General features: G+C 34.3%; 4 protein-coding genes across 7 annotated transcripts; all 4 read left to right on the top strand.

Moving 5' to 3' along the window:
- Positions 1,698-4,357, top strand: LOC109728425 (ferritin-4, chloroplastic-like; the record flags this gene model as incomplete). The annotated part of the gene is given in 8 exon segments (XM_020258824.1): positions 1,698-1,872; positions 2,100-2,183; positions 2,276-2,336; positions 2,496-2,583; positions 3,198-3,259; positions 3,359-3,424; positions 3,823-3,886; positions 3,993-4,357. Coding segments are annotated over 8 exon segments (653 nt in total), but the record flags the coding sequence as incomplete, so codon positions are not given.
- LOC109727758 (cinnamoyl-CoA reductase 1-like) lies at positions 11,388-15,447 on the top strand. Its single transcript, XM_020257935.1, has 6 exons — positions 11,388-11,667; positions 12,266-12,438; positions 13,545-13,730; positions 14,229-14,391; positions 14,651-14,837; positions 15,158-15,447. Exons 1-6 carry the CDS (start codon positions 11,541-11,543, stop codon positions 15,300-15,302), a joined length of 981 nt encoding a protein of 326 aa, XP_020113524.1. The 5' UTR covers positions 11,388-11,540; the 3' UTR covers positions 15,303-15,447.
- On the top strand, positions 16,952-21,194 carry LOC109727759 (gamma-interferon-inducible lysosomal thiol reductase-like). Of its 3 annotated transcripts, XM_020257937.1 has the most exons (6): positions 16,952-17,323; positions 18,090-18,155; positions 18,467-18,607; positions 19,033-19,125; positions 19,959-20,075; positions 20,740-21,194. In XM_020257937.1, the coding sequence occupies exons 1-6, from the start codon at positions 17,075-17,077 to the stop codon at positions 20,794-20,796; spliced, it is 723 nt and encodes a 240-aa protein (XP_020113526.1). In that variant the 5' UTR covers positions 16,952-17,074; the 3' UTR covers positions 20,797-21,194. The 3 variants fall into 3 exon arrangements, with proteins under 3 accessions (XP_020113526.1, XP_020113525.1, XP_020113527.1); XM_020257936.1 differs by lacking the exon at positions 20,740-21,194 and having other exon boundaries at positions 19,959-20,711; XM_020257938.1 differs by lacking the exons at positions 18,467-18,607; positions 20,740-21,194 and having other exon boundaries at positions 19,959-20,717.
- Positions 22,055-27,226, top strand: LOC109728275 (probable methyltransferase PMT23). 2 transcript variants are annotated; one of them, XM_020258646.1, is made up of 10 exons: positions 22,055-22,618; positions 23,757-23,906; positions 24,420-24,690; positions 24,821-24,931; positions 25,278-25,449; positions 25,564-25,827; positions 26,153-26,347; positions 26,466-26,670; positions 26,816-26,957; positions 27,042-27,226. In XM_020258646.1, the coding sequence occupies exons 1-8, from the start codon at positions 22,130-22,132 to the stop codon at positions 26,665-26,667; spliced, it is 1,854 nt and encodes a 617-aa protein (XP_020114235.1). In that variant the 5' UTR covers positions 22,055-22,129; the 3' UTR covers positions 26,668-26,670; positions 26,816-26,957; positions 27,042-27,226. The 2 variants fall into 2 exon arrangements, with proteins under 2 accessions (XP_020114235.1, XP_020114233.1); XM_020258644.1 differs by having other exon boundaries at positions 22,056-22,618; positions 26,466-26,957.

The raw sequence follows: 27,927 nt of genomic DNA, 5'->3' as shown, positions 1-27,927 counted from the left end.
TTTAAATTATTTAAAAATTAAATTTCATATTTTTATATGTATAATAATATATTTTTAAGACGTTAAGAGGCTGATCTTGAATCGAGCAGTTCGATAATTAGGAATGGCAACAGAGTTGTTCGAAGTAAGCCGATTATTTCGTACCAAACTTGTGGAAAATCATTTGGGTTGAGCAGTAGGATTAACATGTCTTATTTTTGTTTTTTGTGTTGTTTACAAAATCTTTATAGTGTTTCTGTTTAGCTAATCTGTTTAAAATTTATTGTATCTTAGTATGTACTGAGATATTTTATTCTGTCCGTTATATTTACACGTTTACATATTATTTTTTGTGAGTTCTTAGTAGAGTGAAACCATGTAGACATAGGGCACCTTTTAGAACTCAGCTTATACTAAAATTTGAGAGATTGCTTCTAACCATGGAGAAAATTTTCTGTTAATGTCTATTTAATTACTGAATACGTACAAAATGAATAAGGTAAAAATATGGAGAAATAATTGCGCGACGGATTGTAATTCGATAATTATGAGTCAACTATTTTGGTTCAGTGAATACCAAGAATGTTCAAAGCAAATGGCGTTACGGAAACACATTACTTTTAGAGTTAATTAATCTTATTTTAAGAATTAACTAGAATGATTGAATTGTTCAGAAAATTATATGCTAATTTCTTATATGCAAAAGAACGAGCTCTAATGCATTTGTCCCTTTAACTTATCTTTTCAAGTAAAACTCCCTATATATATATTTTTTTAAGATAATATGCTAACTACTTTATTCATTAGAAGTATGAATTAGATTACATGAAGGAGATAGTAGAGCTCGGTCGAGATGAAAAAAATAAATAAAAGAATTAAGAGAATATGAAGTGGCTAGCCACTTTATTGAGATAAATTATTTCCACAAGTTCTTCAAGTACTCGATTTTATTGACTGTTGAATGGACTCGTATTAACTTTTTTAAAAATCACATTATTTCTGAATAACGCAGCAACAGACTATCAATCCGGCCAGTTTAGAACGAGTAGGCCGAGTTCTATGTCTTGTCATCCAATTATTCCAAACGATAGCCACATCATTCCCTAAATTCATAAACTGAATTTCTAAAAACCGTAACCGCTAGAAATTTACAAAAACTCTTTAATCATTTTTCAAAATAAAAAACAGTAGTTTTTAAAGTTTTTAATATTGGGATGATTATTTTTCAAATTATGAAAATAATGACTTTTTCGAATATATCATACGAATAATAAGTTTCCAATAACTATTGCATAATTTAACAAATTTTTATGGAGCCAAAAAGCCAAAAAAAAAAAAAAAANCAAAAATTGCCAACCTGTAAATGGTGGGGATATCCCGACGATTCCTCCTCGCCCCACCAATCCGTAGAAAGATCAAGCCGTGCGGTGACCACGAGCCCTCCACACGCACATCCCACCCTCTCTAATCCCACCGTACACGTGTCGCGCATCCACACCCCCCCAAACCCTCGCCCCTCCCTCTATATCATGGCCCTCCTCCCCCGCACCCTCCATTTCCAACACACACCTCGGTCTCACTCCCCTCCCATTTCCCCTCCCAAACCCTAGCCATGCTTCTACGTGCCCCCTCCTCCCCCTCCTTCCCCCTCCTCTCGCGCTCGCCGGAGCTCTCCCTTCCCTCCGCCGTGGCCGCCGTGGGGCTCCCCCGCCGGAGGCTGTTCGCGGCCGCCGCAAAGGGGGGGTCGGCGAGCCGCGCCATCACCGGCGTCGTCTTCGAGCCCTTCGAGGAGGTGAAGAGCGAGCTCGCGCTCGTGCCCCAGGCCCTCGACCAGTCCCTCGCGCGCCACAAGTACGCCGATGATTGCGAGGGCGCCATCAATGAACAGATCAAGTCGGTTTCCTTTCAATTTTACTACATATTATTTTATTGTTTGTGGATTTGTTTCCGTTTGTTCTTGTGATTAACGGCTAAGATCTATTTTAGAACCGACACTTTGGATCATCTGGTTTGGTTCAAGTACTTTTATTCTTTTACTGCATATATTTTCTTTTGATCTGTTTGCGATGTGATTTCATAGTGCTATTTATTATTTTTTTTTCTCTTGATTTTGTTTACAGTGTTGAGTACAACGTTTCTTACGTGTATCATGCCTTGTTTGCATACTTTGATCGGGACAACGTCGCGTTGAAGGGCCTTGCCAAGTAATTTTGTGATGAAATTTAACATTTCTTTCATTTTGTTCAAGCCTGCGGGATCATATTGTTAAGCTACGCGTCGGTTTCTTCGGTCTCAGGTTCTTCAAGGAATCAAGCGAAGAGGAAAGGGAGCATGCTGAGAAGCTTATGAAGTACCAGGTCTCTACTAAGATTCTTAATTTTATCTAATCGTTCTCTTTTTTTTGTTTTCCATTTCAGGATCAGGGTATTACTTTTGTGTTTCATTTCTAATTTTCTAACATGTAAGGGACTTAATTATTATTATTATTATTATTATTATTATTATTATGTCTTTAGAACAAACGTGGAGGCAGAGTTAAGCTTCAGACAATACTGATGCCCTTAAGTGAGTTTGATCATGCTGAGAAAGGCGATGCTTTGTATGGTACGCTTCTTGTCGGCGTTACTTTTTTAGCATGGAAAAAGCCATTTGTAGATCAATTGTCATATTGTATTTTACTCATCTGTTGTTGTCATGATAAGTTTACATGAATAGCATAGCGTGTCTATGCATTTATTTAATAATTTACATCCACATCGTTTCTACTATTTGTGAAATATATAACTTATAGAGGTGCCAAGAACGAGGAAGAATCTACTTTATAAACTGGTATTAGATAATGAATTGTTGCATCATCATACTATGATTATGCTAGTTGAGTGTGACTATGTGTCTATTGATTAAACTTTATTTGGCACTTTGACTAAATAGTGCCTTGCAAATTTAGAAAAAAAAAAAAGGAGAGTAAAATATCCATATCAGAAGTTTCTTTGTGTCTTTCTTATATTAATGTCTTGTATTGGGTTGTTTGAAAGTAACCTAAGATTAGAAAGGTATATTACCCACCAACAAGTGCCATACTTTCCTTACTAATTTATTATTTCATATAATAAAATTGAACGAGCCAGAAGGTTGTGCTCATGCATGCTCACTAGCAATATATTCTGCATCTGATGCAAATTAGATTTGCTATGACACACTTTCTTTCATTTGTTCAGCAATGGAGTTGGCTTTAGCTCTTGAGAAACTGACAAATGAGAAGCTTCTGAAATTGCACGGTGTAAGTGATCCCTGCATATGAAACCTTAGAGTTTTGATGAGTATTGGAAAACATTATCGAAGATCATTTTTCAATGCCATCTATGATCTCGATCAACAGGTCGCAGAAAAGTGCAGCGATCCTCAGCTGGCAGACTACATTGAAAGTGAATTTCTGGAGGAGCAGGTAAAGCTTTTGGTTATCTGCTTTTTGTTCTTAATAACTCTTCTTTTATTTTCCATTTCAGGATCAGGGTATTACTTTTGTGTTTCGTTTCTAATTTTCTAACATGTTAAGGGATTTAATTATTATTATTATTGTTATATATAATTTTCTAACATGTTTTTTCTCGAATTATACCAATATTATGTTGGGATATCATCATACGGCTTGTATCTAAGTAATCAACCACTTACTCTCTCTATGGCCCTTTTGAATCTATATCGTACACTAAGTTGGTATTATTACAACAGGATGTAACTTGCTTTTTCATGTTGCCTTTTCAGTATCTTTTATTTTATAGGATATTTTATCCTTGGCTAAAATTGCCTCTACGAATTCCCTCTTTTTTTTCTTCGGTTCAGGTGGAAGCCATTAAAAAGATGTCTGAATATGTTGCTCAGCTGAGAATGGTGGGCAAGGGACATGGTAAGGCTTTAGGAGACATCTTTCTCCTCCCTTAATAGATCATGATCTTAAAATTTCGATGTTTATTCTTTTTTCCTTTCGTAAAATATACTCTGATTTTGTGCAGGAGTTTGGCATTTCGATCAGATGCTTCTGCACGAGGGACATGCTATTGCATAAGACATTAGGAAGGGAATGGACTTAATTGTTACATCCGCCTCGCTTTTATAGTTGGATGCTCTTCCTGCATATTGACCTTTGAATATTATAGCTGGTTCATGTCCTGTTAGAACATAATATAGATGCAGCAGTAATGAGGGCCAATGAGATGAATGATGCTAGATTCTTTAGCTTTTATCTTCTGCTTCTTCTTTAGTTCAATCCATTACCTATTAAAATGGCGAATTACTATTGTAATGGAAGTTTCGATGAATGCTTTTCATTTTCTTTAGTTTTTGCAAATATAATAAAAGTAGATCTTTCAGTGGAAAATTTACTGTTTTTCATGTTCATTTATTGGCACCCAAAACTATCTTGTCTCCAGTGTGAAGTGATCGCAGGCTAATTTCTATTTAATAGCATGGGCCCAGCACGACCCACATATATTCTCCTACATAGGAATTTTTTTCTTTTTTCCTTTTGTTTTTTTGGAGAAAGGATAATAATACCAACTAGGAAAAAGCAGAGTCAATTTTTCCCTGCAATCTTGCAAATCCTTTTGATGGGTACTTATACCTCTTGACCTATCCCTTCTCATTTTATAAGGTGCACGTTCATCCACTTCACACAGTAATAATTCAAATGATTTGTATAAATAAAAGAAAAAGTACACACGAAGGAACTTTCCTTTAATTTCTCTGGCCACCAACATGATTGTACATGCACATAGCAGCATTATTAAAAACAACCCCCCCTAGAAGAAAGAAAATTACTATTTGTATATCCAAAAAAAATGTACAAATTTTGTATCTACTTTTTCAAAAATTTAAACTTTTTTTTAAAATTTTTTTACTATATTAAAAAGAATAGATAATTATCTATATAGCCTTCAAAATTTTTGAAATATTTTATATATTTCTTTTTTTTTTTGCTTCAAATATAGTTTTCGTGTATTTTTCTATTATTCAAAAATAACTCCGTTGTTGTTAGTATTCGTTAAGTTATCTTGGGTTAAATTTAAATTAAATTTTTACTACAATTAAAATAAGGTCAAAATATTTTTTTATCCTAACTTAAGAGGTATATTTGAAAGAATTTAGAACGTTAAATTTTTATTTATATTATTAGTCTTTTAAGTAAATTAAAAAAATTGAAACTTTTTAGAAATATATAAAAAATTGCCTCTTTAAAAAAGATTAACGAGACTAGTGTATCAATGAAAAGAGGGTCAGATTCACACCTTTTTATTAAATATGCAAATAATGTTGTCCCGAAAGANCCATCCACCTTATCACAAATTAGGTTCCCGGTAATTATTAGTTTTTCATCTAGGTTATCGAATTTTAGATTATCGTAGTACTACCACTATGAACATTTTCATAGTATCGAGTTGAGATATATATATATATATATATATATATCAGGCCGATACCACGAACATTTTCGTGTGTCGTAAACCACAAACATTTAAAAAATGGCAATCTAGATATAGAAACTAGTAAAAGTAGGCAATCTAGTATGATAAATTGTTTGATGAGTGAGTTGGGATTCCTCGGGTGTAGTAAAATTGGTGTGTAAGAAATTAGGTTCCCGGCTTTTGAATATTCATGGTTACTGAACATGAAAATTTTCGTATACTCGAGTTAAAATATATATATATATATATATATATATATATATACCACCTACCACCATCATCTCAACCTCACATCTTTCTATCCAAGGGCTAAAAACACACAAGTATCACCCTCATGATGCTTTTACAAGTATTCTAGCCCTACTCTCTCTCTCTATATATATAGGGCATTAACAATGAGCAAGAGCGCGAAATCTACAAGAAAAAAGGTAGTATAATATTGGTTCTTCTTATTAAATATTGGTTCTTCTTATTAAATCCCAAATTAAACCAACTTTTATACAAACTTCTTTTTTATTATTATCTTTTGCTTTTTAGGTTTCAGCTGATCAAAAAGGCTTCCAACAAGTGCTTCATAACAGTGCTAAGCTTCCTCCTCCTGTTTCTTGCCACGACTATTCAATCCACCAGTATGCGACATAATCAACAAAAAAAACTTCTTCTTCTTTTTTTTCCCTCTTCCATTTATTCATGCAAATTCCCTTAACTTTTATATTTGAAAGTTCAATTAACATTTTTATTTATGGAGATTTTATATATATATATATACCCTTTCAAACGTTACTTCTTTGGAAGTGTCCGTATGATGGGTGAAGTTGGTTCTGAATTTGAGCACCAGAAAATAAAGAAAATTAAGTTTTTCACTAAAATTTGTATAATTTCAAATTTGAAGTGATAGATACAGAGCTAGATAATTTGCAATGTAAAAAATCTCAAGGCCCAAGTTCTTTTTAATTGATATACATGTAATGTAATTGATTGGATGCTTATTTACTGTGTAGGGTTTCTCCCCGAAGATGATCACAAGGGCTATGACGGTGTCGGTGGATACGTTGGGGAGTGTCGCGAAAACAAAGATTGCATCAAGCTTTGTGCAGCATATGGGCACTTTAAGAATGTTACATGCATCTTCCCTCCCCAGGCCGTTGATGCACTGGGGATATGTTATTGCTCCGATGCCACAAAAGGATTTAATTAGAAGATTAATTTTACACGCATGCACCTCAAGAGTTCTAATAATCACTCATCAGTGTTTGTATTACTATAAAAAAAATAATATTTAACGAGCATTTTTTTTTATATTTAACGTTGTTTACAAAGTATTCTAAAATAATCTATCGATAAAGAGTCGTCGGATATGTATCATTGATGAAATATATTCAGACGGAATTTTTTTAAATCCTAACAATTCAAAGTGTCAGAAAATTAAAAATAATAATACAATCGATATATTGGTTTGATATAGTAAACAATTCATGTGACAATATTTTTTGAAACGTTGGTATTTAGTACATAGTAATGATGCTTAGAGACGCTTTTCTTAATTTTTCGGTGTAGTTTTATATTTTTTATAATGCTATAATACCGAATAGATTACATGCCGAATGAATCAAATGTAGTAATCCTGCCAGAATAACCCAAATCGCCCTAGTATATAGCCATCCAAAGAGCATCCTTATAAATAGTTTATAAATAATTTTTCATGCCATGTAAATGTGTCGTAATTAGCAAGTAGTTTTCAGAGTTGATTGTCATGTCAGCCATCTTCTGGAAGAGGCTGAGGTGCGTGCTTTCTCTCAAAATTCTTACAGAAAAAATAAATTTTTTTAAAAAATATTTCATAAAAATATTATTTTTTATAATTTTTGTTTTTTGAATAAAAAGTTTTAAAAAAATAAAAATACTAGTCTTTCATGCGATCAGAAAAAAAAGTTTTTGAAAAAAAAGCTATTTTGAGAAAATAATTCGTCATGTATTTGAGTGTTTCGTAATCGGATCATCAGTTGTATCTGCCATTCACAAACATAATGAAGAGCAGATGGAATAGATTCATTGACACCGGAAATTGTTGCCCATTCCAATCTCATCAAAAATACCAAATCTTTAGCATTTATGTCTTACTTTTTATATCTATCGTCATCACGTGAACTTACCATTTGTAATTAAATCTTCAATTTTATTACACACACAAAAGAAAAAAAAATTCTTAAAAATTTTTCACAAAATTCACTCTTCCTTTCAATTACAATTTTTCACTCTTGTTTCAATTACAATTTTTCTTAATAATGGCTCCAAATTGCTAACTCAACAATAATCGCCTATCTCATCATGACCTTGTCGGTTAATTACGTCCACTCAATCCAATCTTAAGTGTAGTCGTCTCAATCCCAAATCGATTCACAAATCGAATGCGTACTTCATAATTATTTCAATTAACTAGTTAAAAAAACTAAAAAAGTTAGTCACTAATAACTAATAGGGAAAACTTCGAAAACCCCCTTGTGATTTTAATTTTTTCACTTTAGTACCGTATAGTTTAAAATATATCAAGTTAGTACCCTATGGTTTCTCACTTTATCATTTTAGCACCATGTGGTTTAAAGTATATCAAGTTAGTACCCCGTGATTTTGCACTTTATCACTTTAGTACCCTGTGGTTTCACACTTTATCACTTAAGTACCCTGTGATTTAAAAAATTATAGGTACTAACTTGATACAAAATTAAAACCACAGGGTACTAAAATAGTAAAGTGCAAAACCACAGGGTACTCACTTGATACACTTTAAACCACAGGGTATTAAAGTGATAAAGTGAGAAACCACATGGTACTAACTTGATAAACTTTAAACCACAGGGTACTAAAATGAAAAAATGTGAAACCACAGGGGGATTTTTAAAGTTTTCCCTAACTAATATATCATCATTAAATTTAATAAAATTTTAAAACTTAGAAAATTCGAAAGTTAAGATAGCGTACATAAAGCAAACACTTAATTAGGGACATTTTGGATTAATGGAGGGAATCTTTATTCATTTTTATTGTTTATCTCCGCCTAAGACGTGCTCAAGAACTCCTATTCTGGTACCATATTAACGCCGGTTATTTTTTTTAAAATTTAAATTATCAAAAAATAATATTTTGAATATTTATATTTAATAATTTTAATGAGAATCTATATGCAAGAAGTAATCTGATTTGTATAGTTTGTGGATACTGGGAGGTCCTCAATTATCTTGTGCTATGTGTGGAGTTATGACACTACGACTTTTCCACACAGTTTTGAAATTTTAGTTCTTTTAATCAGTCATTTCAAATATAATTTCAAATAATTATTTTTTTTCAAAATATCTGACAGAATTTTTTTAAAAGTAGGGATTTAATCCATTTTATTGTTTGCGAGTTTATTTATTATTTTTATCTCTTATAATGCTACTAGTTGGATAGTGTATGTAAAATTATGAAAAATGCTATTTATAAAGTTAAATTTTAAATTTCTTATGTTAAATTTAAAAATTTCGACAATCACTTCAAATTTCTAATATTAAATTTATTATCAAGTCAACAACATATATATTAATTGTACAGCGTATAAAGGGATCCGAAAAAACAAAAACATCATCTTAGAAAGCAGGTCCAACTTAGGCTTCGTTTGGGATTTCAGGAAGATTGTGTTATAAGACGATGAAAAAATTACATGTTTATTTTCTTGCGTTTCAAATATTGCGGTTAGTCGGTTACGATATATTTTTTGCAGTTCCATCGGAGAACGCAGAAGTATATCTCTATATATTTTTTTTTAACTCTAATATATCTAATGACATTATATAGATCTCAATACCAAACTAAGTCTTAGCAATTCAAAAACAATAATATTGAGAGCATTCGCTCATGTCCCAACTCTACAGATAAAGATGGAGGTAACAACGGAACGTGACAGTGACGGAACCCCAACTATGTCGTTCGTATTAATAATCGAAAAGAATCTACCTATTAAATGATATTTAATGAATTCCGAATTCCAAATCTTCGCATTAAATTGCAGCTCCCAGGACCCACTGCTTCCGGAGAGAGACGAGCAGGGTTTACATTAAAATGTCAATAGATATGAATATTCAAAATTTTATCCTAATTCGAATCCGAATAAAATGAATATATTCGACGTATATGGATATGAATTTAGATATGGATATAAAATATAAAAACTCGACCGATATGAATTTAGATATGGAATTTGATTGTATCCGAACCCAACCCGAATTCGATCCGAACCCGAATTTATTTTGTATTTTATATATATATATATATATATATATATATATATATACTATATATAAAAGCGTATAGGAATTCCGACAATGACAGACGGAATCTAAAAAAGAATAAAATAATATTCTCTACAATGGTTATGATTAATTTGTTAAAAATATCTCAAATAAAATGAACAGTTATGATCAATCTATTAAATCTCTACATCTATTAATATCTATTCCTTAAAAAATATCTCAAATAAAAACCGTTATAATCATCTATAAGGCTTGTTTGATTCAAGGGTGGAATTGGAATGGATAATGGAATGAGAATGAATTGGAATGGTAATTGGAATGACCCACTTCCCCAAGATGTTTGGTTTATTTGTGGATTCGGAATTGGAATGAGTTATTCACATTTCATTATTTGATTCGTATAAACTAAAAAAATTATAGGATACTATAATACTAATTTTACTCTCAAATATAAATTTATATTATTTAAAATTTATGAAAAATATAATACTATTCTCTAATAAGTTTTTCAAAAAAAATATCAAATTTATTTTTAAAAACTTTTATTCATGTGGATTAGGGATAGAGTTTTGAGAGAGGATAGGTTTTTTTTTTTTTTTTGATGAGAAATGGGTGAAGAGAAGGAGGGTGAGATGGTCACATGGGCTTCGAGGACTTAGTGGGCTTCCGAAATGAAATTTCAATCCGGGCTAGAAGACCGGAAACAAGTTGAAGGCTAATGGGCCATTCCCATTCCAGTCCGGAATAGGAATCCCAAACCGATTTATGCGAACCAAACAAAATTATCCGAATTTGATCAAACCGATTCCGATTCCATACCCAAAATGGATGAACCAAACAAGCCCTAAAAAGCATCATTCCTATCCATTTATAAATTTAATTCTAGGGACGATTATAATCAATTTGTTAAAAAATATCTCAAATAAAAACAAACGGTTATGATCAAAATTAAAAATATCTCAAATATTTATTCATCTATTTTACATTAAAATTAAAATTTGAGTTTAAATTATGAATTAAATTTAATTTGTATCAAATTTGAATTAACAATTAATTTTTTTATTACAGTGGATCAAAATTAAATTTTAAATTTTAAAGTAAATGTGAATTAAATTTTAATGCTTTTAGTTTAAAATACATATTTAAAGTTGATTCATCTGAAATAAAAAAGTATATAAAAATATTTGATGTATATAAAAAAAAGAACATTATAGGATATTGTAAATATTTTCTAATAAAATATAATATATTAATTTATAAATATAATTTTTATTGTAAAATTTTGGATATATATAATGTACAAATTTATATTAATTTGAAATAAATTATAATAATTGTTACGTGCATTTGCACGTACATTCAACTAGTATATATATATATATATATATTTGATGTTATATTTGAATTTATATTTTAAAAATTTAGATTTAATATATTATATTTTGAAATATTGAAAAAAAAATAATTGTTTCGGGTTTAAATTTTCGGATTCGGATTCGAGTTTCAAATTTTTGGTCGGATTCGAATTTGGATATGAATTTTTAAAATTCGTCGGATTCAGATCTCGGGTTTGGAGCCGGGCTCGGGTTCAAATTTTTAGAAATCCACCCCGAATACAACCGTTGACATCTCTCGTCCACATCCATCCTGCTGGGATGGAGAGAGTGTTTGGAGCCTCTCAAATATTCCCCATTCATAAAACTTATAAATAAATAGGCACATATACTGCACACACTGAGATGAAAAACAAAAGCAGCAAATTTTGCAAATAATAATAGTTTACGTAGAGAGAGCGAGGAAAAAAAAGAAAGAGATGTCGATGCAGGGCAGCAGCAGTTTGCGCGTTTGCGTGACCGGAGGGAGCGGCTTCATCGGATCGTGGCTGCTCCGCTTCCTGCTGCAGCGCGGCTACTCCGTCCACGCCACCGTCAAGAATCTCAGTACTCTCTCTCATTTTTTTTTCCCCTCTAAATTTGTTGTTATATGTTTACTCTTTAATATTTGTCAGATTATTACCAGTAATATTACTCTAAAAATTTATTATTTTTAATATTTTATATAATTTAATATAATATCAGAACAGAGAGTTTCGAGTTCTGTCCAGATTCATGACGTTATATTATTTTTTTAAAAAATTTACTTAGATACTTAAATATAAATATTAACTGTATTTATTATCTGATAGTTTAAATTTTTAAAAAATAAATATTTATTTTATATACTTTAGCAATTGCTCAAAACGCGAGACCACAAGTTTTGTAACATTTTACAATATGTTTCTACCAATATAATCACTCTAAAATATAAAAATAATATACTCAGAAGTTACTTTCTAGTATCCAGCACACACAATCTTTCTCGGAGTACGGATTGAATGTTATTTGTCAGCTCGAATCTCTTCGTATAAAAAATTCTAATTTATTTTTCAAAAATTTAACGTTCTAATTTGTTTTCAAAAATTTTAATGAATGAAACAGATATTACGCTATTTGTTTCTTAAACAAAATGTATATATATTTTTATAATTTTTTTTTTTAGAGGACGAGGGGGAGACGAAGCACCTGGAAGCCCTCGATGGCGCGGCGTCACGTCTCTGGCTCTTTGAGATGGACCTCCTTGACCCAACATCCATCCTCGCCGCGGTGAATGGCACCGCCGGCGTCTTCCACTTGGCCTCGCCTCTCATACTTGACGGCCTGCAGGATCCTGAGGTTTGCAATGCCCTTTTGGGTGTACGATAGAATGTATCAACACACTATTTGGTTCGGAGATAAAAGATGAATAATCTCGTATATATCTTCTTTATATTCAAACGTTATTTTTCGTATTCGAAAATTACTATTTTTGAATATGTAGGATAAGCTGGTATAATTTGATATAAACTTTAAATTGCTGTTCCATCCTTATCTCTGAAACAACCTAGAACAAAGATTAATTAAACTCTAAAAATTAATTTTAATTATAATATTAAATTATTAATTAATCTAATTAATATTAAATAATTATCTATGGAAAAAACACTCTGTTTCCCTCTATTTTTATTTTTAAAATTTAAAATTTAAAAAATTAAAATTTATAATTTATAATTCATAATCTCAAAATTAAAGTTTATAATATTATATTCTAAATTTTAAATTTGATATTTAAAATTTTTAAATTTAAAATTTGATATTTTATATTTTTTAAATTTAAATTTGATCTTAAATTTAAAGTTTAAAATTTAAAATTTAAAATTTGAGATTTTAAATTTTAATTTCAAATTTTAAAATTTAAAAGTTAAAATTAAAAATATAAATATAAAATTAAAAAATTCAAATTCAAATATAATCAGTGGGGTAATAATATTATTATTTATTTATAAGTACCGGCTATTCTTCTTTTTTCATCTAATTTATTCAAAATGTATTTTTTTAATTTTTGAAAATAACTCAATTTTTATCCAAACATAAAATTGATCTAGTTCTTTCTTAGATCTGAAGTTATACCTATCTCTGAAATAGATAATTCTTACTTATATCCAAATCAAATGATACCTTAAAGTTTGCGAACTTTTAGGCTAAGTTTTACTTTCCTCGAATTTTTTAGTTGGATATTCGACCCTCCTAAACTTTCAGAAGTACTTTATTTTTCGTGCTTTGTTACGCACGTAAAAAGTTATTGCTGTCGCATCTATATATCAGTGCACAACTCGCCCATCAGCTGTTGAAACTTTTAAAAATTTGAAGTGTCGAATGTTTGACTTAGGATTTGAAGTTCGGAGACTAGCAGTGCAGTTAAACAAACAAATTGAGTGTTTTTAAAATTGGATTGTGTGCAGAAGGAGCTGCTGGATCCTGCAGTGAAGGGCACGCTTAACGTTCTCCGTGCCGCAAAAGAATGCGGAGTTGGCCGAGTAGTGCTGGTGTCTTCGCAAGCTGCGATGATCCCCAACCCCGACTGGCCCGTCGATGTGGCCGTGAACGAAGATTCCTGGGCTGATGTTGATCTTCTCAAGAAGCTTCAGGTATGCATAAAAACTGGAGATGGTAACAACTTGAGAGGTAGTGGTGTGTCGAAAAATTGCGATGATAATAATATCGCTTCATGTTTCGACACAGAATAAGATCGATAAATATTGAACGAATGACTTATCAGGTCGACGGCGATGTCGTGTACCAATTCAGACCTTGAATAGATTTAGTTTTGCTAGAACAAAGTATTCTTCAGTTAACACAGGAGTTGTTCTAGTGGATATACGCTTGTGTAGGGATCTGTGGGAGATTTATAGTGCTTAGTGATTTTTCTTTGTCTCCTCCGAAGCCTTGCTGCTTCAACTTGGTGCTTAATTCACTTTCTTAACGAATGAAACAGTAGCATGCTACCTTTGCCTAAAAAAGAAAAAAACATAGGAATTGTATTTTGCAACAAAGCAAAAAATTTCTCTTTGAAACATCCTACAAGGCTAATTTAGCAACAATCTTCACATTGTGAACCTGATACTTTTCTCTGCATGATATGTCAGCTCTGGTACTGCTTGTCGAAAACTCTAGCAGAGAAGGCGGCATGGGAATTCGCTTCCAAGGAGGGTTTGGAGTTAGTAGTGATCAACCCCGGGATGGTGCTAGGTCCGATACTCCCGCCTTTTGCCGGCGCCAGTGTCAAAATCTTGCTTCATCTTCTCCAAGGTAGGTATTAGACTATACTATCAAACATTTAACAAAGTATGATTTTCTAAGAGGAGGTACTTACAACATGCATGCCAGGTTAGATATGGCATGTATATTTTTATTTTATTTTCTTCCGAATTAATGACTGCGGGAGCTAAGTGCTGTTTGAGTACAGTCATCCCCAAAAGCTTTCACTTTCTTTGCACTACTTCGTTTTATACCTCCATAAATTGCTGCAGCACGGTAACTATTAAATTCGCACCGCGTCATGACTCAGGAGCCCAATTTGACATGGACAATCTTTACATTGGGTCCGTCGACGTGAGGGATGTGGCGCAAGCGCTGATACTGTTATACGAGAACCGATTAGCTCAGGGACGGCATCTGTGTTTAGAACGCATTGAACGGTGGATTGATTTTGTGGCCAAGCTTGCAGAACTCTACCCCGAATTTCCGGTTAAAAGGTATAAGAGACTGACTATGTTTAACTCAAATTATTTGCTCTTGCATAAAAGGTTCTTACTCCTATACCCTTATAAGACACATATTTGCAAATATGCACCTCTCTCTATTACAAGTTATATCCTCGAGATTAGTGTGTATTTGCTGTTGCGTCCTCAGTGCAGTTGGTAACGCTTACATTTTAATTTAGTTAAACGCCTCTGATTAAGCTGTGACTTAGAAATAGGCACCAATTTTTATCTTCATAGTTGGCATATATATGCGCAAATACGTATAATTCTTTGCTTAATTTATCTGATTTGTGTTAGTTCGTGTTTGATAGGGTTGAAGAGGACAAACAACCTTGGGTGGTGAGGGCCGAGAGTCCCTCGAAGAAGTTGATTGAGCTGGGCCTTCACTTCACTCCCCTTGAAAAGCTCATCAAGGATACGGTGGAGAGTTTGAAGAGCAAAGGTTACCTTAAATGAATGGAAGATGAGAAGAACCCTGCGAATAATTTCTCCGTAAAACATGTTCAAATTATGTATGTGAGAAAAATAGTATGTTTTACAGATAATTGGCGAACTCGCTTAACTTCAATAATGAAATGAGGGGCCCCTTAACATTTAACTAGTTTTTAGGTCTCACCGTGGTGAGTATCTCTTCGTAATTTATAATGGATATGTCTCAGTAAGATGGGATGGTAAAAGTAAAGCTTGTTTGCGGCAGTTTTAAGTCCTTATATGTTGGCTTCTACATAAATTGGAAAACTTTATGTAGTTTCGTACTCTTTTTTTTATTTTAATATCTTGTGGTTTAAAGTGTATCTATTTAGTACTTGATAATTTTATTTTTCTCTTTTTATTATCTTCTCCAATAATTTTTTTCGTTAAATCAATAACAAAGTTAAAACTAAAAGGTGCTAAAATAAATATTCGATAAATTTAGGTAGGATATCTGAAATTTTTTATATGTAATTTAACGAAATGTTAACAAAAGGGCTGATAAAAAGAAAAAAAATGAAATCATAGGATACTAAATTGATATATTTTAAACTACATGGTATTAAAATAAGAAAGTACGAAACTATATAAATATGTCATTTGAAGTTTATCCTAAATAAATTGATGAGCTGTTTAGTATGAAAGTTAAAAAAAAAAATGCTGTTTAATTTTTTTTTTTTTTTTTGAAAATACGCGGGCTTTAAATTTAGTAGTTGGTTTAGAAAATAAAGCAGTTAAGGGGGCCAAATAGGCACTAAATAATTGGCTAAAAGAGGTTGCGATTTCGTGGCTCTCTTTCTCGCTATTTTACTAAGGAATTAACAAAAAATTTATTGCGATAAACTATAATAATTGGGGTTCAGATTTTTGGGTTCGGACTTGGGTTCAAATTTTGTATTTTTAATCGGATTCAGATTTAGATACAATTTTTTAAAATCTATCATATTCGAATTCGAATTTGAATTTTGGTTATTAGTCGGCTTCGGCTTTATATTTTTGAAAATCTATTCCGACCCGTTGACATCCCTGGGGTAGAACACACAGCTGAAACTATGCCCACAGGTTGAAGAACCCAATTGCAATTTATCTTTCTAAAGGGCCTAAACTGCTAATATTGAAACATCTGGGACCAAATTTGCAACTTACCCCCCATTTTATTAGAATTAATTGCATATTGGTTTCCACATACATAGTGAATTACAAATGTATTGCTGTAAAGTTCAACTTTCATAAGTGATTTATATGAAAGTTCTAATATTTTTAAATATATTCCTCTGATTAGTTATCGTTAGAGAATCATTAGAAAACCGTTTATATTTTAATTTTCTCATCACAAATATATCCCTCCAAAAATTATAACAGTATAATATAAGAGGAATAAAAATGTCAACTAGAGTAAAGTATGTAACCTATGGTTAACTAAACTTTTCTAACAGATTTTAATGGCAAAGATATATCTGAAAATATTAGGATTTTTGCAGAAATAATTTATAAAAATTAAACTTTGTAGAAATGTATTTATAATTTACTATGTTTGTAGGGACTTATATGCAATTAACCTTTTTTTTTTTTTAAATATAGCTCATTTTTCATAACCACCACCCTGTAGCATCTTCTCCCGCTTTTCCCTTTCCTTTTTGCACCCCACCCGCCCCCTCGGAGGAATCACCTACAGAGGAAGCGATCTCTCCTCAACTCAACACAACCTCTCTCTCTCTCTCTCTCTCTCTCTCTCTCTCTCTCTCCCTACCCTTCCCATGGCGTCTCTTCATCTCCTCTTCGCCATTTCACTCCTCTCTCTCCTCTCCCTCTCTCCCTCCCATGCATCGGCCACTAAGAGGGTCTCCTTGTCCCTCTACTACGAGACTCTGTGCCCTTACTGCTCCAATTTCATTGTGAACCACCTCTCTCGCATCTTCAGCAACGGGCTCGTCTCCATCGTCGACCTCGATCTCGTCCCTTACGGCAACGCGAGGGTTTCCTCCGACGGCTCCTTCATTTGCCAGGTCCTCACTCCCAATTCCTCCCTTCGGAATGTTCCCACCATGTTTTTGTCGAAATGCCTCTGTAAGATTCTCGATTGCAATATTCGCTGTTAATATAGGAGATGGTGGAATTGATCGGAAAAAAAATGCACGCTTGTCTCTTCAAAGTAGTGAAATTGTGTATTTGTCCCTCATAAATTTTAGTAGTTTGCACATTTATTCTTCTGTGTGTCATTGATCGTCTAAAATTGAATTTTCTGAAAATTACCATTTTGGCCCCAAAAAAGATCTTATAAAATACTTTTACCATCATTTTTTTTTAAAAATCTCTAGCTTCTTTGTTCCATCACTCTTTTCATTCTATTTGAACCTTAAAAATCTGAAAAGAATGTATATTCGTAAGAGCGTAAAGGTCCTAACAGTGAGAGAGTGCCAGTTAATTAACAGTAGTCAGTTGGTAGGAATAAGTTGTAAACTTTTGAAATTCAGAGGGATATACTTCTTGACAAACAACATTGAGGGACAAGTGTGTCATTTCCATACTTCGCAGGGAGACGTATGCTATTGACCCTAAAAAATTCATTAATTACTGGAAACAAGCACATGTCAATTTACTGCCTGCGACCTGCAGCAGCATTTATATATTTATGGGGTTTTTGCAGTGAGATTGGTGTGTCTTGAATGAAGAGGTAGGTTGATTTTTCATAACCTTTGTATTAAATTATTTTTTATGATCCAGACGCCTAGAAAATGATTTTCTTTTAACCATTCTTGTTTCATCCTGCAGCATGGTGCGAACGAGTGCCTTCTGAATGTTATCGAAGCATGCGCAATCAAAGAGTGGCCTGATGTGGTAATGTACAAAGAATTACAGTTATATACCAATGTCTTGTTGTGACGAAACAATATGTCGGTGGTCGCCTTTCCGGTGTGGAACTTTTTGTCACACAAAACGGGTGAATTTCAAAATTTAGGAGTTTTGGGGGTCTGTTTAGGCTGTCAGTGCATTTATCTTTATTGAATGCTGTGCTGCATTATACATAGAAACTGTTTTTCTTGGGAAATGTACGCGTTGTGCATTTTCAGACTCATGCAGAGATTGTCGTCAAAACATATTACCTTGTAAGATTATTTTTATGTTAATTTTCTTGAATTCTGATGCAGCAAGAGCACTTCCGCTTCATTCACTGTGTTGAAAATTTAATTCTGGGACAGAAAGAAAACGAGTGGCAATCTTGCTTCCAGGTAGCTGGCCTGAGTTCGGAAGCGGTTGTAGATTGCTATAATAGTGGATATGGGTGGCAGGTTTGTTCAACACAATAAATTGCGAATGAATCTCCCTTTTGAAGTTAACTTCGAATGAATCTCATCTAGAAGGTTTCATTAAAGAGAAATATGTTAGGATGGTTGTCTATACATCACTCTTCTCACTTATTTTTCTTTCTGAACTTTTGCATGTTAATATTTGTATTAGATTTACCATAACCAACTTATTTGTATTTCACCCCTTATTTTTTTTCTTGGAGAAATCTGTAGGGGTTAGTTCCTAAGTATTGTTAATTTTCAAATGGTTATTGCTTTTATTCTAGAAATCATTGTGGTTGATCCAATCTTAGTTGACCAAGCTTTCATCTACACATATATGTGTGTATATATATTTCCGAGAGAGAATACAATGAGATTATACTTACAGGTGCTTATGAACTTCTCTTAATCTGATACAAATGCAGCTTGAACTACAGTATGCAGCAGAGACAGATGCTCTTCGCCCCCCTCATCAGTATGTTCCTTGGGTGGTTGTTGATGGGAAGCCTCTCTATGAGGTTAGTTTCATATTCTACAAGCTTACGCTTAACCTTCTTTTATATTTCATTCCTGTGTGTCCTGTTTTCCTCATATCCTTTCTAAGCCTTTTGAGGTATGTCTATGCTGATCAACATACTGTTATCAATTTGCCTCCCCAGTTGATATAGTCATGCCTCAACTACTAGAGTTAACTCAATCCTAAGTTATTTACTTTTCTTTTATAAGTTACAACAAAACCATAATTTTCATTAGCAAAAAAGTTATTTGTCCACTTTTTCATGATTTTAGGCATGGTAGATGATTGTTATTTTCTAATCAATCTTCAATTTGCTTCTGTTTGTTAATGTACAATTTCTGGAGAATGCATGAAGCAATTCTGCGCAGTTGTATTGATCTGTTAGTTTATGTTGCTTCTTTCTTTTTTCGTTATTTCATTATGCTCCTAAAAGTTCATACGGCAACAAACTGCAGGAAAATGCATAATGATCACAACTATGGCTTCTTGATTCAACAAGGCTTGTTACTTATCGTTCTTTCAAATTTCATCTTATCTGTAGGGACTAAATTGCCAAGACAAAGTGCTAACTGATCCCCCGATTATATTCATGGCATGAATGATGTTCTAACTATTTCTTTTCATTATAAGCCTAGAAAATGGACCTTGGATCTGAATCTATGTAGCTTTAACTAAGATATAGCTATTAAGAACTGAACCGAAGCAAACACTTTGTTGGGCCAATCTATCATCTGAAATCTCATTCCAACTAGTCAGCTTAATTACTTTTATTACTCATTCTAAAATGTATATACCTTCAATTTACGTGATGGATTGTGTACCTTTAAATTGCAGGATTATATGAATTTTGAGGCTCATATCTGTGGAGCTTATGATGGTAAACTTCCCAAGGCTTGCAAAGGACATAGGCAATCAATTTCCCAAGAGATGAAAGCCAGTAGAGGAGATCAGGTGTGCCTTCCTAGTGAGACAATCAGCTCATTTGCAGCTAGAAAGAGTAAAAAGAAGAGGAATAAGTTTACTTAAATTTTCATCCTTGTTGTTCAACCTGAATTTCCATTTGGTTTGGTTCCATTTGGTTTGGTAGGGCTGTGGGACTTATGATTCGAAATCTATAGCGAATTCCTGAAATTGGTAGCACTAACAATCGATATCTTGGTCTCTTATAAAAAGAGATTTCTGGCCCATGCAAACATGATTTGGTTGGTCAAGAATGCCCAATTTTCTACACTTTTTAAATATTGTTGTGTTTAGGAAAGAGAGAAAAAGTAAGGTGCCTTTTTGCTTATACTCTCTATGCTGTTCTGAAAATTTTGGAGGATTCAGTCTTTTCTTTCAAGGACCCTAGAAGGAACATACACTAGGACTGAGAATAAATAGTTTTTTTTCTTCTTGTTGGAAGTACCATATCAAACAACGATTGACTTACGAAAATTGCAATTTTTATAATCTAAGTTGTTAAATGCATTCCTCTTTTACTTGCATTTTATTAGTCCATTTTTATCGTCTCGTCTCTTCATATCCATAAAAATTCTGATGAGGCTTTTTACTCATTCCATTCCCTTCTGTCCTCCTCTTATTGTCAAATCTTTTTTTTTTTGTCCCTTCTCTTCAGAAGAATCCACGCAAACTGGCTATTGCATTTGTTATGTGGGTTTTGCTGTTGCTGTGATTTCGAACTTCCATTACACCCAAAACATAATGCTTGGGAAAGATGAAGTCATAGAAACACTAATTCCATATAGAAGAGAAAAATTGACAGATTTATCAACTCTAGATATGACAGAATTGGATCAGGTGTACATTGTGGTGTCTGGCTTTTCTGTTGAGTCCTGCAGCTTACTGGAGATTCTTTTTGTATCATAGGAAAAGAATGAATAATGTAGTCAACCTCAGAAAGTGGATCATTTGTTTTTCTTTGTTATCTTCTATTGCAGTTGACACATACAATAGGCAGTTAAAATGATTCAAACTCATTGTTGTATTTTGAGAACTAGTGAGTTCCCCCCTTTGTCTTTAGCTTGTGGCTCTCAAAACGATGGCTTTATTTATGTATTTAGTTTGTAGACTTGTTGGTTTGTTGTGTAGTTGCTGCAGAAATGGATTCATCTTAGATTAAGTTGATTGGAATCATCTGATTTACTTGCATTACGGTGAGATTGGGATGTGTGATTGGTTCTGTTTGTGAGCAATTAACTAAAGGATTTTCCTTTTTAATTCAAATTATCTTCTTGCCTGTTTTCTACAATTATGAGAGAGAGAGAGAGAGAGAGAGAGAGAGCCAGTACTGAAGTTATTAGAGAGAGCCAGTACTGAAGTAATAACTGATATTTTAGTTAATAAACTACAGCAAAGGAAAGAATAAGTTTTAGGTACTACAGATGCATATTTCCTATATATCTGCTGATCTGTGATTTATCAACGCGGGTCGATCTGCATGTACATATTCGCGCTCACATATTAGTGCTTTTCAGGAGATCTTTGAGAGTAATTATATCAGTACAGTTTGTCAGCCTGATTTAACGAAAAAAAATTAGTAGAGGAGATTACAAAAAGAGAAAAATAAAATCATAGGACATAAAAGCGATACATTTTAAATTACATAATACTAAAATAAGAAAATATGAAACTGCTGGGTATTATTTGAAGTTTTTTCTACATTTTTAACCCCGCACCCGCATAGGATTGTTTACGCGCCTGTCCGGACAACAATCGTGGCTATTTATTAATCCGCAAACATTCCCACGTTTCTCCTTCACCCGGCTGACGCCACGTGCCTGCAATCATCTCCGTTCCTCGTGCATCCGCATACATGCAAATCTCCCGATTTTTTTTTTATTCTTTTAATTTATATAAATAAATATTTTTTAAAATTTTTACTGCATTCACTTGCCAGTTGCCACACCTCTTCGTGACAGTGGCGTCATCCTCCCCACTTTAATTTCTCCATCCAAACAACTCCCCCAACAGAAATACTCCCCTAGTCTCCTCCCTCCCTTCCACTCATGGCGTCGATCCTCGCTTTCCTCTCCGAGAGGAAGCACTCGCTCCTCCTCATCCTCTCCCTCTTCCTCCTCTCCTCCCTTCTCCTCCTCTCCCTCCCCAGCGTCCCCATCCCCTTCTTCTCCGATCGCCAACGCACTCCTCCGCCCCCTTTCCCCCCTCCTCGATCGCCTCCTCCTTCTCCGACGACGACGACGACGACGATCCAGAACTCTAACCCTAGCCCCGCCGAATCCTCCGGCGATGGGAGGCTACAAGGCGAGGGAGATGAGGAGTTCGAGTTCAGGTGGGAGATCTGTAGGGTGGGGAAGGGGGTGGAGGCGGCGGATTACATTCCCTGCTTGGACAACGTGAGGGCGATCAAGGAGCTGAGGTCGAGGCGCCACATGGAGCACCGGGAGCGGCATTGCCCGCGGCCGGGGCCGCGGTGCCTCGTCCCACTGCCGCGGGGGTACCGGGTGCCGGTGCCGTGGCCGCGGAGCAGAGACATGGTGAGGATGATTCTTCGGTAAGGGAGCTAGTAATTCTCCGCGATTAGTAATCTGATTGCTATGCTTGATTGCAATGTTCATGTTTCTTCTCACGGAATGTAGAGCTAACACGTATGAGCTAAGAATTAGTTCACTGAACGTCTGTAATTCAAAATTTTGGAAAGCAGAGGAAAAAAAGAAAGAAGTGAAAACTGCAAAACACAATCTAATGAAACATCGCAAAGGAAAGATTTTTGACTGGGAAAGAGAGCGTACAGAGCGAGATTGTTTGTATGATTACCTTTTTCCAGAAAATGAATGAGAGTGCTTTATGAATGTATTTAGGCACTAAGGAAGATGAACGGGGAAACCAATAGGTAGAGCACCTGTAACAAAAACAAGCAATCAAGATGGAGTATAAGCACACATTACATAGTGTGATTTGAGGCTCAAAGCCCTGTTCACCCCCCCGATCCTCCAACACAGTTTGCCCATCGACTCGTGAGTCCAAATTCACAGATTTGTTGTTTTTAAACCAGCCATCTAAAGTTGAGTGTAAAGCATAGCAGAGCAAAAGAAAAGTTTAATGTTGTGGAGATTTTACAGATTCAGCACTATACACCAATTAAGCACATGAAATGGCTGATGCAAGACAGAGTTCGTCGTATAAAATATCCGAGATAATCTTGCAAAATGTGGGTTCAAGTTCTTTCGGCATTGCTTTTCCTGGATTTCCGTGTATTAACATGTAACATTGCCCTGAAATATATTAGGTTTTGTTATTTCCTTGCACTGTCAGTTTCATAGGTTTTAAGTTCGCGTAAAACATCTGACTGTAACATATAAATGATACAGTACACTTCCTTGCTCTCAATGATTTGCTTCTTAGCTCAGTATTTAGTTGAGATGAACTAGCAAGGTATTTGCAGATCACACTTTACATAATTCCTTTTTTCTCAATGTTTTGGGCTTGTGTCAACAATTAACTTGTTCTTCTAATGAAAATAGTTATGCTCATCTCTCAGTTAGAAATTTTGAAGATGGGGACTTGGCGTTCCTAGTGCTTGCTTATATTTTCTTGGATTATTAATAATTTAGATCTGGCTTTATAGAACTTTTTTATTTTTTTTTAAATGTCCCATTCTAATTCTTTCTCCAGATATGGTATGGCAATGTTCCTCACCCTAAACTAGTTGAGTATAAGAAGGATCAAAACTGGGTTCGGAGATCGGGAGACTATCTTGAATTTCCTGGAGGTGGAACTCAATTCAAGCAGGGAGTAACACGCTACATTCAGTTCATTGAACGGGTAGATGATAATTATCCAGACCATGAGAATATTATTGGTAGCTGAAATTGCGAGAAGATTGTTTTGAAATATGAAATCTAGTTATACACACTCAAATAATGCTTAGGGTTCAACCCTAGCAAGCTTTTCAAAATAGAAAAGTTCATATATACCACATGGTGCTATACTTTTCCGAAGTAACAAATGTAGCGCATTCCTGTCTTTTCCATATTATTAATGCTTTTATTTAGCTGACTGCACTAACATGCTAGGAAGATTTTTTTTCTCTCTCTTCCATTTTTTAAATTGTCCCCTGCTGGTTTCTTCTGGGTATATTGTGCTGGAACTTAAAAATTGAATACCCATTTGGTGATTTATGATGTATGAAAAACCCTTTACGTTACAAATGTTGGTGTAAATCATGTCATAAGAAGAAATCTCTATTGTTCCAGCGACCATGTTCTCATACGTTACGAAATAATATGCAGATCTATTACATATTCTTTTCATACTGTCTTTTTCTTAATTTTCTAGATTCTGCCAAGTATTGAGTGGGGAAGACACACAAGAGTTATACTTGATGTTGGTTGTGGTGTGGCAAGTCTTGGTGGATACCTTCTGGATAGGAATGTCCTTACTATGTCATTTGCCCCAAAGGATGAGCATGAGGCTCAGATACAATTTGCACTGGAACGTGGAATTCCGGCTTTCCTATCAGTGATTGGGACCCAAAGGCTTGCTTTCCCTGATAACGTGTTTGATCTGATTCACTGTGCGAGATGTAGGGTCCATTGGGATGCAAATGGTATCATACATACATATATGTTAATCATGGGCCAAAATCTTCGATAAATATAGTAGAGTTGTTTTTCTTTTTTCTCTTTTAATGGAAGAAACAAACATTAGATTTTTTTTTTTTTCTTTTTCTTTTCTAGGTGGACGGCCATTATTGGAGCTCAATAGGATTCTCAGGCCTGGAGGTTTTTTTGTGTGGTCTGCAACACCTGTATATCGTCATAATGAAAGAGATGAAACCGTCTGGAATGGTAACATTTTCATTTGTATATGTTAAATACCGCCATGTTTTTCATAAATCTTGTCTAACTATCTGCTACATGTTTTCCTCCAACTTATTTTTTCAATTACCAAATAAAGAAATATTTTTGCTCTTAAGGTCTTTCCGCTTTCTTGTTAAGCAGAAAAAGGAAAACAAATCCTCATGAGTGCTCACGTTTTGCTTGTCGAGTAAATTTATCCACTATCCAGTGGAAGTAGACAATTGGGAGGACTATTGTCATATTAAAACTACGTTTTTTACCTGACAGGTTTGATTAGTCTTTAGAATTTAAACAAGTTTGACCTAAAAGGAGATCATTGTTCTCTTTCCTGCAGCTATGGTGGCATTGACAAACTCCATCTGCTGGAAGACACTGGTGAAATCTGAGGATGAATCTGGAATTGGTATTGTAATATATCAAAAACCTCTCTCGAATTCCTGCTACATTCAGAGAAAAACCATTAATCCACCTTTATGTGCTCAGAATGATCGAACAAATGTATCATGGTACTCCTCCATCCATTCTTTTTGATATCACTGCTAATAATCCATACTTGGTGCTGATCTTATACTTATTTGATTAGTTCTGAGATTATACTTATTCCTATTTTGCACCTGCAGGTATGCCCCACTTGATAGTTGTATTTCTCAACTCCCAATTACCAACTCTGATCAAGAACATATTTGGCCGCCTCCTTGGCCTGAAAGACTTAATACATTTTATTCAAGTCAACATGAAGAGCCAAACGGAATTCAATCTGCAGAAAAGTTTTATGCTGATACGAAGCACTGGAAATCACTTGTTTCAGAAGTATATTGGAGTGATCTTGCAATTAACTGGTCAAGCATTCGTAATGTCATGGACATGAATGCTAGATTTGGAGGGTAAGGCAATATTCTTAAATTTCTCTAAACCTGTTCTGTAGGTTACTATGAAGTTTCATTTAAGAAAAATATATTCAATTACCTGTTGGCATTCAATTAAAGAAATTTTGCCTTTTGTTCTTAGCTAAAGACTTGTATGCTGTACATGGTTTCCATTGCTCACAGCACAAATTTTATTAAAGCATCTTTTTTCTCCTTTCCCCTGCTGCTTTCTGCATGGCTAATTCGTGTGAAAGCATCCAAATTACTTCACAAACTTCCGTTTAAGCCCTATTTCTATTATTGATAGGAAGAAGTTACTGATCATCTAAATAAAAATAAACAGATTTGCGGCAGCACTGATGGATCAACCTCTCTGGGTGATGAATGTGGTACCAATTAGCGAGCCAGATACTTTACCAATTATTTATAACAGAGGGTTGATTGGGTCATATCATGACTGGTGTGAAGCTTTTAACACATACCCTCGGACGTACGATCTACTTCATTCGAGTTATCTTCTGGAAAATCTTATGAAAAGGTAAAGATACTCAACCCTATAATAGTATGTTTTTGAAGCTTACCGTCTTCTCTTTTTTCTCATTTGGTTAGGCAAGAGGAAACTCCCTGTGAGTGTGATATTTTCCTTCTCTTTTCAGATGCGACATCATTGAAGTAGTGGCTGAGATGGACAGGATACTAAGGCCAGGTGGATGGGTCTTACTGCAAGACAAAGTGGAAACGATAAAGAAGATATGCCCTGTATTACGATCTCTTCACTATGTGACCACCACTAAACGGCAATTTCTTGTTGGTAAAAAGGGTTTCTGGCGTCCAGATAGTGGAGGATCCTCCAGATAAAATGTAGAGCACTCAACGACCGATCAAATTTTGTGCAAGGACTTTAAAAGTGGTTTCTCAAGTTTTCATTCACTTAATCTTCATCTACTGAGCTGATTAGACTGCTATAAAACAAAGCTCATCTTGTGACAGAAGCAGCTCTTTACAGGGCACTCCCCAGTAATCTTCGGGAAAGAAAAAGCAAAACAAAAACGAAGAGGCTCTGTTTGCTTTCTGATTCATCTCCAATTCTTTCAACCGACTGCTTATTAAGTTGCGGCAAAACTCTTCGATCCAACGCTAATAAATAGGTAAGTTACAGCTTGTTGTGACAGCAACAGTTGATTGTATTCTCTAACTAACGCTGAAAAAATGTCTGATTTTTTGTGTGGCAGGTTAAAGGAGTGATCGCTTGTGTTGATTTAAGGACCTTGGGCACAATCTTTGCATTGTTTTACTCTTCATAGTCAACCAGTAACAAAATTGATTAATTGAAAATTTCACTAACTTCTACGTTGCTAAGTCCAATGTTCTAACTAGGCGGTAGTGTCTCTAATTTTCGCTTCCATCTTAACGGTAACGGAGCTGTGTTTGTGGTGCTTTGTACCCTCTGGATGTTTCAGTATAAAAGTAGAGTAGGTATTATTCTCTACTTGTAGAATTGAGGGCTGGGCCCGGTCCGATGCAAAAAGCCATCTGGTAATGTAGCCCAGGTACAGGCCCCAATGGGCCCCACTATGTGGGCTCTGGGCTGTAAAAGTTCGGGTCTCATTGGGCCCTAATGGGCTGTACGGCATATCAGCAGGAAAAAGACTCGAGTAAAATGTAAGGCAGTCCCAGTTCGATCCCAAAATTGTAACTGGAAATCAAAATTATAATTTTTTTAATTCGGTAGTAAGTAATTTGAAATAGGGACAATATCTAATATATCTTCTAAAACTTCAAAAATAACTAATTTATCTTTGGTTAACCAAAATATCTTTATTAATTTTTTTAAAAAAAAATCCTTCAAATGTCCCCTTTGCCTTCTAGGGTTCACAAATGGGATTGGAATTTTCGAAGGGTACTTTAAAAATGAGAGATATATTTAAAAACTTTGAATAGCAGTAAAAAATATATAAGCAAAAACCGCTTTTGAAATGAAATAAGTAGTCAAACCGATTACACCCACTTTTGCAAGTGTAATCTATGTATAAGAGCGAAAGAAGAATATTTTTGTACTAAAGTTGCAATAGATGTGCCCGACTTGGGCAATAATTTTGTTACTCATTACTAGCAGAG

This window comes from Ananas comosus, linkage group 23, assembly GCF_001540865.1.
Source record: "Ananas comosus cultivar F153 linkage group 23, ASM154086v1, whole genome shotgun sequence".
Classification (NCBI taxonomy): domain Eukaryota; kingdom Viridiplantae; phylum Streptophyta; class Magnoliopsida; order Poales; family Bromeliaceae; genus Ananas; species Ananas comosus.
This window is presented reverse-complemented; position numbering and strand designations above follow the sequence as displayed.